Source organism: Somniosus microcephalus, chromosome 3, assembly GCF_052327205.1.
Source record: "Somniosus microcephalus isolate GS21.2 chromosome 3, FLI_Smic_1.0, whole genome shotgun sequence".
Taxonomy (NCBI): Eukaryota; Metazoa; Chordata; class Chondrichthyes; order Squaliformes; family Somniosidae; genus Somniosus; species Somniosus microcephalus.
Window position 1 is genome coordinate 139,986,127 of NC_140989.1, and position 20,166 is coordinate 140,006,292.

Sequence of the window (20,166 nt, forward strand, 5' to 3'; positions counted from 1 at the left end):
CCCTCCTCCCCCCCCACCCGATCACCGCCACTCCACTCCGGCCACTGATTTCCTCTCTTCCTGACGCCCCCTTCCCCACTTACCCAAGGGCAGCTGCTGCCATCATAGCAGCCCAATATTCAATCCCACTTTTCCGGGGAGCTGCCTGTTACTCTCCACAGCTTGGCGGCTCAGTAGAAATGAGACCCAAGGCCCAATATCAAGGGCGCCCCCAGGCCTTACCATTCAGGCGCAGGGATGAATCCCTATACCCACCCCCATGCTGAATCTGAATCTGAATCATGTGCCTAAATATGGGCACACCCCTGATTTCTGGATCCTTGTGTCTACCTGTACTTCCTGTTTGTACCATTTGACATCCTGTTGTCACATTTTTGTCACAGTTTTTGTACCAATTTTCCATTATAAATTCTTATGTCCATATAATGAAAATTTGTCAAACTGATGGAACTATTGTTCTTGACTGTATAGCAGCTTTCTGAGCTGTCTGTGCTGGAGAAGCTGTTAACATTCTATTTAGTTTTGCTTCGAAAACAGCACATTACTTCCAAACCAATTGGCCAATATTACTTTTCATTCTCAGAACCACCATGCTATCAGTTCTTCCCCCTCTCCTCCCCCCCACCAAAGAACCTGTTCCCCCTTGGGGAATTTTTATTACTCCCAGGTAAGTGGCTGCAAAAAAAATTGCAACATTCGTCTTTGGGCTGTTATTGCAGTTGCTCAGTATAGAGTAAGAGTCCTTTTAATTCTTCTCTCCTGCTCCCACGTGGCATGGAACCCTTTCCATTTCCTTGTTCCTCAGCGTTCTTTGTGATGTGGTTGCGGTGTTCTGTTGCCATGGGAGCAGAGTCCTTTGGCTCCAAAGCTCTTCCACTCCTTTGTGCTTCTCTCTGGTGTCTGCAGCTCAGTGCGGAGGCTGCGGGGGGGGGGGGAGGAAAATAGCGTTGAACAAATTATTAGCCCCGTTTTATCTGTTTTTATTTATTTTAACCATTAGGTCTGTTGACATTATCTGGAAGTGCTTTCGTGAACACCTTGCACTAGGCGTGCTTGCAGTATCCTTGCTGTTAGCCCTCCAGTAAAGTTTTCTCGGAGTGGGGTAAGTTAGCTGATAATGGGCACCGCTTCGGCTAACTCAAAACGTGATTTTTTTGTTGATGCTATTACAAATGTACTGCAAACATCCATCATATATGTAATACCTCCCGAGAGGGACGAACACGTTTGCAAAGTGTGCGTGTGCAGGAAATGAAATCAATCCACATCAAGCAAAGAAAGAATTGAGGGGAAGTTCTGACGATGGGTCATCGACATGAAACGTTAACTCTGTTTCTCTCTCCACAGATGCTGCCTGACCTGCTGAGTATTTCCAGCATTTTCTTTTTTTTATTAAAGAGCTGAGGGGGTAAAGTTTGAATCTTGACCACTGCTTCTTTTATTTAGAACGCCCCGAATCTGAAGATGGGAAATTGACCTGGCAATGGCGAAATGACACAAATAGCGGAAGGGCGGCTTCAAGTTTTACAAGTTTATAAACTCATACAGTATGTCAGGCAGCGGGACAAAGACGAGATCGAAAAGCTGATCACGCTCGGAGTCCCGCACTTGGTGAATCTGAGTGAGCCCAGCCAAGGCGAGTACGCCTTGCACTTGGCTGCCGTCGCGAATGATGTTGATATATGTAAGCTGCTGCTGTCGCTTGGGGCTGAACCAAACGTGGTGGATAAAGACGGTCGGACCGCAGCGATGATCGCAGCAGAAGCGGGACATGACACGACGATGGAGGTGTTGGCAGAGGCAAACGCGGACATGTCAATTGTAGACAAGGACGGGAAAGGTACGGTGCAACAAGTAACATGCATCCTGTCTCTCGTTGGATGGTTTATATCGCTCATTATTATTGTTGTGCCTGACTACTTATTCTGTGATTTTTCTAATTCCTGTGAAATTATCTACTTGTACCAGAACTTGCGGGTGACCTTAAAAGGAGAATATTTGTACGGCAGCAAACTTAAAGAAAAGAAAGACTTGCATTTCTATAGCGCCTTTCACGACCACCCAGCGTCCCAAAGCGCTTTACAGCCAATGAAGTACTTTATGAAGTGTAGTCACTGTTGTAATGTAGGAAATGTGGCAGCAAGCTCCCACAAACAGCAATGTGGTAACGACCAGATAATCTGTTTCAGTGATGTTGATTGAGGGATCAATATTGACCAGGACACTGGGGAAAGCTCTCCTGCTCTTCTTCAAAATAATGGCATGGGATCTTTTACATCCACCTGAGAGAGCAGACGGGGCCTCGTTTAACGTCTCATCCGAAAGACGGTACCTCCGACAGCGCAGTGCTCCCTGCACTGGAGTGTTACTTCTACTGAGTAGATCTTTAATTGCTGTATAGTGTGCACCATACATTAATGGGGCTGCAATTTTATCATGGTAATTTCTTGGGAAAATCATTGTAAAAATATCAAAAGTTACAAAAATCATAGTAAAAATCATGAAAAGCCACAGATGTATTTTGTGGTAACCAAACAACTTTATTTTATGACATTTCTCTCTATCCTCTCTCTCTATTTTTGTTTCTTTCCCAGTATTTTTACATTTAATAAGGGGCTGGAGTGAGCAGTGAGCCATGTGCTGCTCTCCTCTGATTATACTGAATGGTGTAACACCGTTCCTAAAATAAATTAACATTAAGGTGCAAGTGAGAGTGCAACAGTAGTTTGTGGGATCCACAAAATATAGGTCTTCAAGGCCATTGGGTCTGCCCAGATGGATGACTCTACATTTAGCCTTGACAGGGTAAATGCTGAGAGGATGTTTCCCCTGGCTGGAGAGTCCAGAACTAGGTGTCACAGTCTCAGAAAAAAGGGTCGGCCATTTAGGACTGAGATGAGGAGAAATTTCTTCACTCAAAGGATTGTGAATCTTTGGAATTCTCTACCCCAGGAGCTGTGGATGCTCAGTCGTTGAATATATTTAAGACTGAGATCGATAGATTTTTGGATACAAAGGAAACCAGGGGATATGGGGATAGGTGGAGTTGAGATAAAGATCAGCCATGATCTCATTGAATGGCAGAGCAGGCTCGAAGGGCCGAATGGCCTACTCCTGCTCCTATTTCTTATGTTCTAAATCCATATCTCTTCCATTTCCACATTAGTCTCTATCACTTTCTTTCTCTCTCTCTTTGTTCCACCCTTTTTTGTTTCACCTCATTCTTCATTTTTTTCTTCACTCTCTTCACTTTTGTATCTCTCTCTTCCTTCAGTTCTGCTTTACCTTTCTGCTCCATTCATTTTTTCTCTTCTCGTTTCTTTCCCATTTTTTCTCAACCCCTTTCTTACTCTTTAGCTTTTACTTCTCTTTACTATTTTAGCTCTGCAACTGCAGGGAGAGGCTGAGTTTTGCGATTCAGTTAGATGGGTAGAAGCAGTAGCATCTGGTTTTGGGCAGAGGGAATAGGCAAGTGCGAGTAAGCGCTGCGGTAGCTACTACCCTCATGATTTTTTGAAACCACAGGACTCATGACTCTGGTGATAACTGTAGCAAAGGTGCGACCTTACATATTTGTGAATGGCTAAATAATATTTTGTAGTTAAAAAATACAAATATTGTCCCGGCATGAGTAGAGGAAAAAAAATCGTTTTTGACTTGAGAATTCACATTTTTACTCACGTCTTTCTGCTTTTGCAACATCAGCTGTCAATTACTGTTAATGTATGTTACATTGCTTGCCTGTTCCTCGCTAATTACTTTCTGTTCCTGACTGACTGCTCTGGCTTTCACAATGTTGGTCATTTTTCACCACCAATAAAGATAGGCCAGATTTAGCGGTCAGTGGCGAATGACCGCTGTTCATTACACTTACACTTGCCCACAGACTTTCAGTGAGATTTCTGCACTATGACTTGTGGTGATCAGAAATCTAAAACAGTGCGACACCCTCTACAGGAGATCTGGGACCTGTGTGAACTGTGCATCTGCTTAACCAATCAGATTGAAGAATCCTCAATAAGCAGCGCAGAGTCTAAATAGTTTGTTCAATGCCAAATTATGTACAGAAAGTGAATTAAAGAGAGGGAAAGAAAGATGGGATTATGAGAGAGAGATAAAAGAGACAGAAAGAAGAAGTAAAAAAAACATTATAAAAATCTTTTTCCAATAATAATTAAAATCTGAAGGAATGAGACGCCACACTTTTAAAAGTGTATTGCCAGTGCCAGAGAGGTTTTTTGGCAGTAATTAAGACTTATCACACTGTTAAAAGTTCACTTACACTTGAATGAACAAGCCCTAACTTTTTCTGGCATGGTTAGTGGGTATCTAGTGGGTAAGTACCACAACTTCACGCCCTTCATATATATGAATGCCGAGTCTCTCGGCGAGATACTGTTAGAGAAAAGCTTCTGGAGGAGCAGGGCAACTTGGGCAGCAACTTCCTGATTTCCGCGTTTAACTACACATGTGCAGACCCTGGAAGTTGTTGTCCGATTTATTCCTTAATAACGGTGAGCACTGATAGCCTCACCATTATTCTTACCGCAAAATTATATTAAAAACAGTGTTTGGTGTTAACGTTCCAAAGTATTCCAAGCAGAAAGTGGCACTGTAAGCAGAACATTATGTGACATAACGCTATGCGACAGGGCCACCATAAGTATAAATGGATAAGCACCTTAAGGACCAGGCAGGCAGATTTTTTTTAAAACAATGAACTGTAAAAATTGCAGAGTGCCATAAAAATATTGCCTAGATCATTGACCTTAATAAGCATTCAAAAAAGCTAGTTGAAGAATAAGGTGAAAGACACCTACGGCTGGTCGTGGCTGAACAAGGCCTACAGAGAAAGAGCTCTCGCCTCCTCAACTCATGAAAGAAGAACCGGTATTGCTTCTTGAATACAGAACAAGGCATGTGAATTCTCCAAACTCCAACGCTAAGCCAAAATTGGATAAAAAACAAACAGTGACAAACTAATCCGCAGTACATCAACAAAAGGTGTTCTCTGGCACAGCACTCCCACCCCACTGAGATACAAATTGATCTCAAACACTTCCCCCTCGCTGTAGAAGTGAATGCTCCCCAGCGCAGCACCTTGCCTATCCCCAACTCTCCCTTTGGCCCTTCCTCAACACCTCATCTCCCTCTCTCCCCTCCGCTCCTGTCTCCACTTCCAATTCTTGCTTGACCTCCCCTTCCCTCCCACTTTCCTTTGAGATTCTATCCCCTACCCTTCTCCTCCTCCTCTCACCTCTTCCTTCTCACCACTCCCTTCCCCTCTTCAAACCCCTCCCTCCTAAATTCTTTCTCTCCTCCTTCTCTCCCCTTGCTCTTCACTCCCATCCTCCTCTCCAACACCATCTGCTTCCTGTCTTCCCCATCTCCTCTCCCCATACCATCCCCTTCTCTTTCCTCTCCATCCCACCCTCCAACTCACCTCCCCTCCTCCCCTATTGTAATCCTTTCCTCCATCTCTCCACCTCACAATTCTCCATGCTCCCCATTCCCCCTCCTTTTCTCCTCCCCTGCTTGTCCCCATCACCCCATGAAGCAGTGGGGCCTGGCTGCACTTCTTCCTCTTCCTCTATTTCTTGGTGCTATGTTTCATCTAGAGGAGGAGATGAGGGAGAGAGATTAAAATAGATGGGGGAAGGAAGAGAGTTCTCTTGTCACTTTCAGAAGGAGCAGTAACATGAGGTTTTTTGCACGAAGGTTTGGTGGACTCCTGTGGTAAGAGATGACAGACCAGCAGAATATCACGACGAGCCTGCAGACTGGCTCCCATGGGCAGCATCACTTATATTCTGGAGGAGGGAGGCTAACTTCAACCAGAATCACTGGCCTTTTGGAGCAGATGAGCCCCCAATATGTGCTCCAAGTTACGCAGGTGCACACCATTCACATACTAATCAACAGAGTTCCCCTTGGCCCTACGATCTTTGGCGGAGTCAGCAGCAGAGATCCTGGGTGGGTGCAGCTCAGAACTTACACTGGGATGCACCGACCTGCAGATTTTCAGTTCCAGTATCTGTAACTTAAAACCTATAGCTTAATGACCGCTATATTCTGCTTCTCATATTGTTGTCTGAACCTACAATTTGCTTTACCCTTTGTCAAATGTATAAAAGTATGGGGTGAATAATTATAATTACATGGGTTCTCTATGCTCACCCACCATAACTGCAGCAGAAGAGTCACAGAAATCCCAGAGCAATGGACCAGATCTTGCTGGAGCGAGGAGTCTTGTGGCATACGCTGTTAGTTAGACTTTTCCCTGCACTCTTCAACCCAAATTATTTTTACACCATAACTTGTTGGAAGTGTGAGCTTATAAAGGGGCATCTGGGACTTTAGTGGGACCAACAGTGCATCTCCTTAACCGTAGAGATTTAAGGATTGAAAAATGAACAGAGGAAGAACTGAGAAGGAGGGTAAATTAGAGTCAAATCAGGTACAGAAAGAGAAATCGAGAGAGTGGAAGAAAGATTGGATTTAGAAAGAGAGAAAAAAAAGAGATGGAATGGAAAAGTAAGAAAAAAATGTAAAAATGTAAATTTTGAAATTTTAAAAATCTCTAACAATTGACTACATTCCGGAATGAGATTGAACAGTTTAAATTGTTCCATTTCTGGGCCAGAGAGGTTGATTGGCATTGCATTAACAATTATCACATCGTTAAAACACTATTAATTACCAGACTTAACTTTCTGCAGTGAGTTTAATGGGCAATTAATGTGCAAATTCAGGAAGTTCTTAAAAATGACAGGGAGGCTAAGGGCGAGATGCCATTTGTGCGATGCAAATGGCAGAGAGAGGTAAATCTACCAGCAAACTCTGGAGATTCATAACTCACGGCATATCTTTTTATCCACTGAACTTGGTGGGTGATTTGTGCATTAGTAAAGGGGTGTGTAATAATTTAGTGTGTCATTTACATACAAACATATGAACAATGATGGACTGGTAAAGACCCTCTGGTCCATCGAGCCTGTGCCACACATTTGCGATACCTTGTGTATCACAAAATATGCTCTCCACCCTGTAACATTTGCATATTGAATTATCATTGGCCCACAGGCATCTGTAAGGAATACCTATTATATTCACATGTGATCACATGTTGAGTTGTCATTGGCCTGCAGGCATCTGTAAGGACTACTATTGTTTAGAAGACCCAGGATAGGGGTCCTAACACCATGTTTTTCCCATGGTGCTGTATGAGTAAGATCATCAGACCTAATGCGTAAATAAAGAGTTAAACTGTAATACTCCATTGTCCTGCAATTTATTATTTTTGTACAAAGTGTGCAAAACAAGTCACACCCCACCCGAAACCATGTGAACTCCTTGGAGAAGCGAAAAACCAGATTTAAAAACCCAGGCCAATTGGAGGGGGGGAACAAAAATCTGGGAAATTCCTCTCCGACCCATCTAGGCGATCGAAATTCATCCAGGAAATCACACTGGTCCTGAATTCCCTGCAGTACCTACCTTCTGTAAGAGGTGATCTCCGCCCCAGCCAGAAACAGGTCCAGCTCTTGCTTGAAGGAATTCAGCGAATCAGCGTCCACCACATGAGACAGCAGGAGATTTGCTGAGTTCGCCACACCAGCAGGAAACCTCCTTAATTGACAGACAGTCATGACACTGTGTCCACAATTTTCCAGTTTACACTGCTGGTGGGTGGGCTTCCTCGCCAGCAGTACAAACTCTGAAAGTTACTCCTATATTATGGAGCGTCTTATAAGACTGTAGCATATCTAAGGGTTGAGATGTGAAGGATAATGCATGGGTCCTGGTGTAATACCACATCTAGAAACAAATGGACCCCACTGGACTGCACAATACATAAGTGACAACATTGCAAGTGTGTAATGTCCACTCTGGTCCATAAGTTATTTAAAGCAGAATCAAATTGGGACCCATATGGTGTTCTGTTTCTGTAATAAGAGTTGAGCAACTTTACTTTGCCTTCTAAGGTTTAACTGTCTTATATTTGTGCATGTCATTGAAGAAGAATATGGCAGTGATTAGTATGCCACAAGACTCCTCGCTCCAGCAAGATCTGGTCCATTGCTCTGGGATTTCTGTGACTCTTCTGCTGCAGTTATGGTGGGTGAGCATAGAGAACCCATGTAATTATAATTATTCACCCCATACTGTGTCATTCACTCCTCTGATTTTCTATTTAAATATATTTTTTGTACCACAAAGCTTTTACTTGTGATCTATATACTTGGGTCTAGAAGTGTTACTGCAGCGGTTGATTTGCCAGAAGTTATATTGGAATTGGTTATGCTGTTCTAATGATAAACTTCAGTCTATGCTTTCTTGTTACCAATTTGACAACACATGGAAAAAACCTTTGATTATTTACCCTTGCAAATACTTTCATTGTTTTGAAAGCCTCTAATTGTTCCTCATAACTATAACATTCATTTCTGTTCTAGTGAATCTTTGCTGTACCCTTTCTGTGGCTCTAATATCCTTCCTATAATGGAGTGCATCAAGTTGCATTCAATACTGAACTATGGCCTAACAATTGTCTTGTGCTAATTCAACATCGCTTTCTTTTATACTCAATGCCTCTATGTATAAAACCAAGAATTCCTTTTGCCCCTTTTATAATAATTTTTACCTGTACTCTCACCTTGGAAGATCTGTTTATGTGCACTCTGAGATCACTATGTTCCTTCACTCAGTTAAGAATCTTACTTTGGTATTCTTCCTTCTTTTTCCCCAAAATGTACTACTTCACATTCTCTCTCTGCAATAAATTGCATGTGCGTCCTATTTGGCCACTCCATTAACTTGTCCCTATATATAAAACCCAGTTTCCCATTTATCTGGACTTTTCTACCTAACTCTCCTCTTTAAATATCTATGTACAGGTATCTGTCAACTTCTCTCTGTTCCTCCGTCTGTTAGGAATCATACTGGAGTATATCTACTTTCATTGTTTTTCTCAAAATGTACTACTTCATATTTCTCTACATTGAACTGCATCTGCCACCTATCTGCCCACTCTACCGTCATTCTTTCTCAGTGTTGGCTGTGCCCTCTAATTTTGTATCTTGGGTCCCTGGCTCAGTTATAGATTATGAAACAGATGGATATAGTCACAGCAATTCGCATAGGCATAAAGATGGGCACAAATCATATACATAATTAGTGACAAAGTTGGCATAGACACAGGCTGATGGTTGCACTCACAGACCTAGAGCAAGGTCCAGATAGATATACACACATGTCCAATATGTAGCACAGAGCCACACACAGAAATAGAGATAGGCAGACACACATAGACATAGTGAGGGACTGACACAGAGCCAAAGACACAGACTAATAGCATAAATTCACTTGAACAGACACAAGCAGTCAAAGGAAGCATGTGGTCCATTGTTCTATTATTATTTGAAAACTAGGCAGTGATTATGCAGTATGTCACTGATTCCTCTGATTTTCTATATAAATGTATTTTTTGTCGATACTGTAAAGACAGACAGCGGGCATTCAAGCATAGACACAGGCACACACAGACCAGAGACAGACACAGTTACAGACACACATGGACACAAAGTCAGGAACAGACAGATACACAGAAACATGGCGCAGGCAGACACATTTTTAATGCATGTGCTGTCGTTAAAAATAAACACATGGGTAGTACATTATGTTGTCTACACTTCCCATCTAGGGCTTATTTTTTTTAATAGACAAAATGTAGAGTAGGCTAATGAGGAACAAATATAACTTGTCTTTTAATTAATTCTTTGAAGAGAGTAATGCACTTCTACACCACAGTCAAAAATAGTATTGTACAAAATTAAAATTAAACAGAAACATCTGTTTGCGTTTGTATTGTGATCTCATTATAGGGCCTATTCCATGATAGTGCACTGACAGATCACACCCGAGTATTCCTGGCGCACGCCTCAGTAAATTGGGCGAGTAGGCTCGTGCACAATTCACGGGCACCAAATTTTCTGATTTTGAAATTTAGTTGCTGTTTGGATCCTTCATACAGAATATGTGAAGGCTTCATTGGAGCACTGAAATAATGTTAGCGAGTCCCACGCCAAATTCAATAGTGTTTCTCACCTCATCACTGTTTTGGCACTGTTCCTTTGGTTAAAACAGGTGCTGCTCGGATTTACTGGTCTGGCCTAGTGAGGTTGCAGTCTTAAAATTGTCACTGACAATTTGAGACAGCGTTTTAATTTTGGTTGTTTTTCCACATACCTCACATTATATTTGTGGCATAACTTGCTGCTGCTACTGGCAGCTTCATTTTTGCATTTCAAGCTGTAGAAAGTGGACACATATTTTATGGCCACTGGCAGGATGAGCAGTCAACTGCATGAACCCTCCATAAACTTGAATTCATCCAAAATTCTGCTGCTAGTGTCCTAACTCGCACCAAGTCCTGTTTACCCATCATCCCTGTGCTCGCTGACCTACATTGGCTCTCGGTCTGGCAACGCCTCAATTTAAAATTCCCATCCTTGTTTTCAAATCCCTCCATGGCCTCGCCCCTCCCTATCTCTGTAATCTCCTTCAGCTCTATAACCCTCCGAGATCTCTGCGCTCCTCCAATTCTGGCCTCTTGCGCATCCCAGGTTTTCTTCACCCCACCATTGACGGCCAAAGCCCTAAGCTCTGGAATTCCCTCCCTAAACCTCGCTGTCTCTCTACCTCTCTCTCCTCATTTAAGTAGGGTGACCATGCATCCCCGTTTTCCGGGGACAGTCCCCATATAAGGTTCTGTGTCCCCAGGCAAGCAATGCCCCTGGAAGAGACCCCGGTTCATGAAACGCGTCCCCGAATACCCTAACTTTTAATTTCTCGTGTTGGAATATGATGTACAACATACATACACTGTACCGTTCACCCTAACTTGATTACACGTTTCTTTCCCAGGCGCCCCCTGTCAATCATGGCCACGGTGAGCCCCGACTGGGAGACTAGCCCTGAGGCAGGTGTAAGGGGCAGTTCTATTGGTTAGCGTCCACGTCAATCGAGCGCCGAGGGGTGGGCACGATCCGCCAGCGAGTTTGGCTGCGCTCCCGACCCAGCCTCACTCAACAACCAGACCTCACATTTTCCCCCTCTTCCTTCGCCATGGGATGTACCAGTTTAAATCGCAGGCGGTTGCAAGCTGATTTGTCAGCGGGCTTCTGATTTTGTCATCTCCTCCCGCTCCCCACTGTTCGAAATGGTCACAATTCGGAAGCCAATTTGTCGGTTGATGACAGTTACGCCCAATGATTCTGTTTATATATGACCTGTTTATTTTTGAAAAACACAGTCGGCGACATTTGGCACAGCGGAGATAAAAGAACAGGTGTCAGCAAAAGCCTGCAGCAGCGTTAGCAGCCGAGAGTCAAGAGCAACTTCAGGGAGATCAAAGGTCCTGCAAAACCAAACAGTGTTATTGTACTATTTATAAATGGTGTCTAAACGCGCTTCAATAGTGTGATGTCACATCCGCGGTAATTATATGCACATTTGTTTTGCACTTGTAGTGTATATCTGTAACTGTTAAAATATAGGCTGCTAAAAATTTTGCCTCGCTAGGCTGCACAACCTACATTTTTCATCCTGGCAACTTTGCTGTGCTCCCTCCCTGTGTGTCCCCGGATTCGGTTTAGAAAATATGGTCACCCTACCTTTAAGACGCGCCTTAAAACCTAACTACCTGTCCTAAAATCTCTTTATGTGGCTCGGTGTCAAATTTTGTTTGATAACACTCCTGTGAAGCACCTTGGGATGTTTTACTATGTTAATGGCGCTATATAAATGTAAGTTGTTGTTGGTGTTGCATGTGCAGGAGCGTGAAGTGGTTCTGTTCTGTGCCCACTGGCCTGTGCAGACCTTCTCTAGTCACTTGGGAAAGATACTGCAGCTAGAAACAAGGTTGAAAATTGTGATTTAAAAACAAGTGTGTGTTTTCCGGCTGTCCAACGATATAACCAGAACAGTTTCCAAAACATCAGCTCTCCGAGGCATTATTGCAGAACTATTTCTTGAAACAATTCTGTATTATAAGTGCAGCAATTGCATGACTATGGCAAAGGTATTTGCACCTAACTTGAAAACTGTAATTAAAACGGTTGCATTTGTATTGACTGCCACTAGAGTAGTAATCTGGCAGTAACATAATATATTCCTATTCAAAAGGCAATATACTCTTTTGATCATGTTGTGGCTACCACGTCTAGGACTTACTTCCAGTGTATTTCACGGTAACAAGAGGTAAACATGCCTGAGCTTGTGGTGATGATAATCATCGAAAGAACTGGTGTGTAAATAGAAGTTTCTAAAGTTCATAACATACCTCGGTGGCAGTCATTTTGAATGCACACTGTTGATTGCAGTTAAAGCAATATTATCATCAATTTTGCCATAAATCTGTTGCATGTTACTGACTCATCAAAACAGTGACTTTGCAGTATGTCATAACTATTAGAAAAATCAAGCTTATTCCTTTGTTTCATTCATTGTGTATTACTGAAAGACACACCGCTTTAGTAATATCAAACTTTCATATCTCTGTTTTCGACACAGATGAAACTGACCGTCAGTATTTTCATTAATGACCTGCATGTAGGTATTGAGAGAATCGTCTGCAAGTTTGCCCACAATACCAAGTTATGTGCGCGTGTTAGGACTACAGAGGATGCTCAACTGCTGCAAGCAGATCTCGATGTGTTGGGTGAATGAGCCCGTGTTTGGAAATGGCATTTAACTTAGAAAAGTATCGTTTTATGCACATGGGCGGCTCTAATGCTAAATATGCCTGCACCCTACAGAGAACAGAATTGAAGCTAGTGGTGAAACAAAAAGATCTATGTGTGATAGTGCATCACTCACTAAAAGTTCATGACCAATGCCATGAAGCTATAGCTAAAGCAGACAGGTTTCTAGGTATCATACAGAATTCTATCAGCAACAGAATTGTTTTACTTAAGAAATAGGAGCAGGAATAGGCCATTAGGCCCCTCGAGCCTGCTCGGCCATTCAATAAGATCATGGCTGATCTGATCTTGGCCTCAACTCCACTTTGCCGCCCACTCCCCATAACCCTTGACTCCCCTGTAGCTCAAGTATCTGTCTATCTCCGCCTTGAATATATTCAATGACTCAGCCTTCACAGCTCTCTGGGTGGAGAATTCCAAAGATTCACGACCCTCTGAGAGAAGAAATTCCTCTTCATCTCCATTTTAAATGGGCGACCCCTTATCCTGAAACTATGCCCCCAGTTCTAGATTCCCCCACAAGGGGAAACATCCTCCCTGCATCTACCCTGTCAAGCCCCCTCAGAATCTTATATTTTTCAATAAGATCACCTCTCATTCTTCTATACGCCAATGAGTATAGGCCCGACCTGCTCAACCTTTCTTCATAAGACAACCCCTTCATCACAGGAATGACCCTAGTGAACCTTCTCTGAACTGTCTCCAATGCAAGTATATCCCTCCTTAAATAAGGAGACCAAAACTGCACACAGTACTCCAGGTGTGGTCTCAGCAGTGCCTTGTACAGTTGTAGCAAGACTTCCCTACTTTTATACTCCATCCCCCTTGCAATAAAGGCCAACATTCCAGTTGCCTTCCTAATTACTTGCTGTACCTGCATGCTAACTTTTTGTGTTTCACGTACGAGGACACCCAGATCCCTCTGTACCACAGCATTATGTAGTCTCTCTCCATTTAAATAATAATTGGCTTTTTTATTTTTCCTACCAAAGTGGATAACCTCACATTTTCCCACATTATACTCCATCTGCCAAATTTTTGCCCACTCACTTAACCTATCTATATCCCTTTGCAGACTCTTTGGGTTGGATTTTCCCAGCCCTGAGGAGGCGAGACTGCTGGGAAAATGGGAAAATTTGGGAGCGGGTTCCAACCCAGCTCCCAACCCGCCTCCGAACCATCTTCCCGGGAGGCGGGTCCCCGACTCACACAGGGACCTGTCTCCTAGCGGCGGGAAGGGAATTAGAGCCAATTAACTGCCTGTTAACAGGTAGTTTAGAGGCTTTTCCCCATTTTACGCCTGCTGATGCGGGCTTCCCGACGGCGGGAAACCCTGCCATGGTCAGCGAGGCGAGCTGTGCGTCTGCTGCAGTGTCAGTGTGAAAATGACAGTTGCAGAGGTAGTGCGATGGGTGCAATGGTGCACAGGTAAGTATGACGTGAGAGAATGTAGTGAGAAATATTTTTATTCTGTTTATATGTATCTGCAGGTGACAAGATTTGATGTTTCTGTGAAGCCTCATCTGATCGAGAGAATTGACAGATGGCTTCTGCAATCTCACATGCAGCTGCCATCTGTTTTCTCCTAAGGAGAGAATCATTGGTGAGCCTGGGTGCAAGAGCTCACCTTTGGACAGTGATTGTCAGTGTTTGACAGAACCTCAATGCTGTCAAACACTGACAGTTCATCTGTCAAAAAATTATGGGGCCTGTCCCTTTAAGAAAACCGGCAGATGAAGTGTCATGCACTGACGTCATCTGACACCGGCTTTCCCTTAATTGGCCGGCAAGCCCACAGGGCGGGCTTAACAAGGCCAATCAGGGCAAAATAGCGTTTGTTCATCAGACGTCACTGGGGGCGGGACTAGAACCCGGAAGGCAGCAGTCCCGCCCCCAACTTGTCTCGGCTGGCAAAATCCAGCCCATTGTGTCCTCCTCACAACTTGCTTTCCCACCTATCTTTGTATCATCAGCAAATTTGGCTACAGTAAACACGGTCCCTTCATCCAAGTCATTAATATAGATTGTAAATGGTTGAGGCCCCAGCACTGATCCCTGTGGCACCCCACTAGTTACAGTTTGCCAACTGGAAAATGACCCATTTATCCCGACTCTTTGTTTTCTGTTAGTTAGCCAGTCCTCTATCCATGCTAATATATTACCTCCAACCCCATGAGCTCTTACCTTGTGCAGTAACCTTTTATGTGGCACCTTATCGAATGCCTTCTGGAAATCCCAATACACTACATCTACTGGTTCCCCTTTATCCACCCTGCTCATTACATCCTCAAAGAACTCTAGTAAATTTGTCAAACACGATTTCCCTTTCATAAAACTATGTTGACTCTGCTTTAGTCTATGAAGTTTTTGTCTTTTAAGCATTAATTTTTTACCAATTTTACACAGGTATTCTCTATTACTGCATCGCTCCCACTATTCGCCACCTTCATTGTGTGGAGATTGCGCTAGCTCATGGAGCTGATGTTAACAACTGTTCAAATGATGGAAAGCCAGTCTTCCTGCTAGCCTGTGAACAGGCCGCAGCATGCAGCGAAATGTGTCTACAGATACTAGACAAAGGTGCTGATCCAAATTCTAAGTTTAAGGTAAGGATTGTAAAACTCAGATAGCCAGTTGATGAAGGATAGAAGACTAGAGAATAGTCTTTAGTTGCTTACAAGCCTTTATTTACAGAGACACACATTACATACTGTGCACGCCCCCACACCACACAACTCCCATCCACACATCCCGCCCCCCGCCACCCCATTCAGCCTATCATGCCTGTGTCGGCTCTTTGGTAGAGCTATCCAATTAATCCCATGCCCCTGCTCTTTCCCCATAGCCCTGTAAAAAAAATTCCTTTCAAGTATTTATCCAATTCCCTATTGAAAGTTACTATTGAATCTACTTCCACCACCCTTTCAGGCAGTGCATTCGAGATCTCAATTCACTGTGTAAAAAAATGTTTCCTCATATCATCACGATCGGACCCCCCCCCACCCCGCGATCACCAACTTCCCATCTCTGCCCTCGATCTATCTCCGACCCCCTGACCCTCCGAGCCACTCTGTACCCACGCCTCTGCCCGCTCGCGATCTCTACCCCAGCTGCAGGCTCCCTACCTGCTCCTGGGCTGCAGCCTCTTCTGCAGTGTTCCCCGCCTGAGCCTGTCAATCAGGCAGGCTTCTGGGCAGGGATCCTGTTGAAATAAAACCGCACATGCTGTGGAGTCCACACTGTTTGGGAAAATCCGGATTCCCAGATCACAACAACTCGTTGTGTAAAAAAATGTTTCCTGGATTCCCGGGTTTCCCGAGCCCCAGTAAAGATCAGGACCTTTGATTCAGAAACTCAATGTAAATTAGTTAAACTTGGACTAGACCCCTGGACAGAGTAATGGACATGAAAACTATGGAATCAGTTAAGAAACAATTGGATGCAGCAGTGGAAGAATTTTAGGGTCTTCTGGATAGATGAATTAAGATGGACTGAATGGCCTTCTTAATGAATTATTTTGTGATATCTACATCCATTGTTTTTCTTCCAGTACCTTGCAATTATCTGTATTGAATTTCTTCTGCCACTGCCTTGTCCATTTCCAGATTTTATCCAGTTCCTTTTGTAAGTCCTTGGCTGTTTTATCACACTTGACTGACCTTCCCCCATTCCCTTTGAGAAGGAGTGTAAAATTCATGACCTGATTACTGATGCTCAGTAATTTTTATCACAGACCACTACCCCCTCTAACATGCATATTATGGTGTGATTTTATGGTTGATATATCAAGGCAGTGTCCATTTGACCGTGTTTGTACATGTTGCCCCATCTTCCTCATAGTGTTGCTCCTAGCTCTTATTTCTCATTGCTGCTTTTAGTGACTGAATACCGCTGCACACTGTGGATAGGGATTCTCACAAAAACATAAGAATTAGAAGCAGGAGTAGGCCATACGGCCCCTCGAGCCTGCTCCGCCATTCAATAAGATCATGGCTGATCTTCGACGTCAACTCCACTTTCCCGCCTGATCCCCATATCCCTTGATTCTGTTAGAGTCCAAAAATCTATCGATCTCAGTCTTGAATATACTCGACGACTCAGCATCCACAGCCCTCTGGAATAGTGAATTCCAAAGATTCACAACCCTCTAAGTGAAGACATTTCTCCTCAACTCAGTCCTAAATGGCCAATGCCAATATTAGGAATGCTCACCCGAAATGTTATCATTCAACCCCCTGGAGCAGCAGCAGGAGGTATAAGTTGGGAGAGGTGGAGAGGGCCAAGATGAACTGGGAGGGAGGAGAAAACCAGTGTAAACTGAGGGGAAGGTGAGTGGAAGGACCTCCAGCATACGATGGCAGGGGAAAGCACAGGAAATAGAATGCCAGTGACAAATGGGGTGGGGGAGAGAGAGAACGTGCAACTATAAATGAAGAATAGGGGGAAGAAGAGTGAATTTTAATTGTGAGCCTTAAAAATTAAAAAAAAGCTGACACACCCACCCAAAAAAGCTGAGAACTAATTATAAATCTGTGACACTGAAAGTGCGGTAGGACACGAGCTTGTAATTCAAGCTGTAGCTGTACCCAAAAAGGAATGATTTCCCCAATTGGGTGCTCCTAGTGAGAGGCAGTTCTCACAGGGCATGCTGGTCAGGAAATTGTTTGCCCCAGGGTTGCTGCTTTTCCATCTATTCATTTAAATGGACGGAGAATGAGACCAAAGGCTTCGTGAGTAGTGTTTCTAGTGAGTGTCGCTCCTCACCTGATTGGGGAATTGATGCGCTATCAATTACTCAAAAGACTGAGTTTAAGCGAGTAACTAACAGGCTTTTATTAACAAGAGAATGAAGGTGTGCCTCGAGTGGTCGACCAGTCCAGAATACAGAGGGACTGTGGAGCAGTCACCTTTATACCTGGACTCGTGGGAGGAGTCAGCCGAGGCATGTACAGACATGTACACAGTGGAATACAAACACCCACACAGGCAGGTATAACAGTGGTTTACCACATTCACCCCTTGTTTAAAAATGAGTCCGGCGGGGTGAAGTGTATTAAAAGTTTGTGTATTGGAGTCTCTCCGGAGGTCTTGTCTGCTGCTGTGATCGACGTGGCGAAGGCAGGGGCAGTGAAGCTTCCGGCGTCGAGTCCCGCGTAGGCTGGGGCACTGGTGTGCAGTCCTCGTGGGTGTCGAGCGGGTCGCGGGGCCCAGGCGTGCCGTCTGCTGGGGTTGGATATTGGATCGTGGGGGGGGGTGGTAGTGGGTTACTGCGGCCCCCGAGGGTGCGAGGTCTCGTATGGAGACTGTGTCTTCCCGCCCGTCTGGGTACGCAATGTAAGCATACTGGGGGTTGGCGTGGAGGAGGTCGACCCTCTCGACCAGGGGGTCCGTTTTATGGGTCCTCACGTGTCTTCTCAGTAGGACCGGCCCTGGGGACGTCAGCCATGGTGGTAGTGATGTCCCCGATGTGGACTTCCTTGGGAAGACAAACATTTTCTCATGAGGGGTGGCGTTAGTGGCAGTGCAGAGCAGTGACCGAATAGAGTGGAGCGCATCGGGGAGCACATCCTGCCAGCGGGAGGTCGGAAGGCCCCTAGACTTTAAGGCTAGCAGGGCGGCCTTCCAAACTGTCGCATTCTCTCTTTCCACCTGTCCGTTCCCCTGGGGGTTGTAACTGGTGGTCCTGCTTGTGGCAATACCCCTAGCGAGCAGGTACTGGCGGAGTTCGTCGCTCATAAACGATGAGCCCCGGTCGCTATGGATATAGCTGGGGAAACCGAACAGGGTGAAGAGGTCGTTCAGACATTTAATGACCGTGGCACTGGTCATGTCCGGGCAGGTGATGGCGAACGGGAAACGGGAGTACTCATCAATAATGTTGAGGAAGTACACATTGCGGTCGGAGGAGGGGAGAGGCCCTTTAAAATCAACGCTCAGGCGCTCGAAGGGGCGAGTGGCTTTTATCAGGTGAGCCCTGTCTGGTCTATAAAAGTGCGGTTTGCACTCAGCGCAGACTTGGCAGTTCCTGGTCATGGTCCTGACCTCCTCAATGGAGTAAGGCAGGTTGCGGGCCTTGATGAAGTGGAAGAACCTGGTGACCCCCGGGTGGCAGAGGTCATTGTGGAGGGCCCGCAGTCTATCGATCTGCGCGCTGGCGCAGGTGCCACGCGATAGAGCATCCGGGGGTTCATTGAGCTTCCCGGGCCGGTACAAGATCTCGTAATTGTAGGTGGAAAGTTCGATTCTCCACCTCAAGATCTTGTCGTTTTTGATTTTGCCCCTCTGCTTGTTGTTAAACATAAAAGCAACTGAACGCTGGTCAGTGGGCAGGGTAAATCGTTTTCCGGCCAGGTAGTGCCTCCAATGACGCACAGCCTCCACAATAGCCTGGGCCTCCTTCTCAACAGCAGAGTGCCTGGTCTCCGGGCCCTGGAGGGTTCGTGAAAAGAAGGCCACGGGTCTCCCCGCCTGATTGAGGGTAGCGGCCAGGGCAAAGTCGGACGCGTCGCTTTCCACCTGGAAGGGGATGGATTCGTCCACTGCGTGCATGGTGGCTTTGGCAATGTCTTCCTTGATACGGTGGAAGGCTAAGCGGGCCTCTGCCATCAAGGGAAAAGAGGTGGACTTGATCAGCGGACGGGCCTTGTCCGCATAGTAGGGGACCCACTGGGCGTAACAGGAGAAAAACCCTAGGCACCTCTTCGGGGCCTTGAGGCAGTGGGGCAGTGGGAGTTCCATAAGGGGACGCATCCGGTCGGGGTCGGGACTGATGACTCCGTGTTCCACAACACAGCCAAGGATGGCGAGGCGGGTTGTGCGGAATATGCACTTCTCCTTGTTATACGTCAGGTTGAGGAGTTTGGCGGTGCAGAAGAATTTTTCGAGGTTTGCGTCATGGTCCTGCAAGTCATGGCCGCAGATGGTCACATTGTCCAGATATGGGAAAGTGGCCTGCAACGCATTTTGATTGACCATCCGGTCCATCTCCCTTTGGAAGACGGAGACCCCGTTGGTGACCCCAAAGGGAACCCTAAGGAAGTGATAGAGGCGTCCGTTTGCCTCAAAGGCAGTATACTGGCGGTCCTCAGGGCGGATAGGGAGCTGGTGGTACGCTGATTTCAGGTCAATGGTCGAGAAGACGCGGTACTGCGCGATCTGGTTGACCATATCAGCTATGCGGGGGAGTGGGTAAGCGTCCAGCAGGGTGTAGCGATTTATTGTCTGGCTGTAGTTGATGACCAGGCGCTGCTTCTCACCGGTCTTAACGACCACAACCTGGGCTCGCCAGGGGCTGGTGCTGCCCTCAATAATCCCCTCCTTCAGGAGCCGCTCCACTTCGGTTTTAATGAAAACCCTGTCCCCGGCACTGTATCGCCTGCTCTTTGTGGTGATGGGCTTACAG

At 45.3% G+C, this 20,166-nt stretch overlaps 1 protein-coding gene across 2 annotated transcripts in view; it reads left to right on the plus strand.

Moving 5' to 3' along the window:
* Positions 1-897: 897 nt before the first annotated feature.
* ankef1a (ankyrin repeat and EF-hand domain containing 1a) overlaps positions 898-20,166 on the plus strand; it is a 70,194-nt gene continuing 50,925 nt past the window's right edge. The window contains exons 1-3 of one of the 2 annotated variants that reach the window (XM_085981682.1): positions 898-1,102; positions 1,447-1,840; positions 15,171-15,370. In XM_085981682.1, the coding sequence (XP_085837808.1) occupies positions 1,492-1,840; positions 15,171-15,370 (549 nt within the window). In that variant the 5' untranslated portion in view covers positions 898-1,102; positions 1,447-1,491. The remainder of the gene's footprint in view (positions 1,103-1,446; positions 1,841-15,170; positions 15,371-20,166) is intronic. The other variant, XM_085981680.1, reaches the window with a different exon arrangement.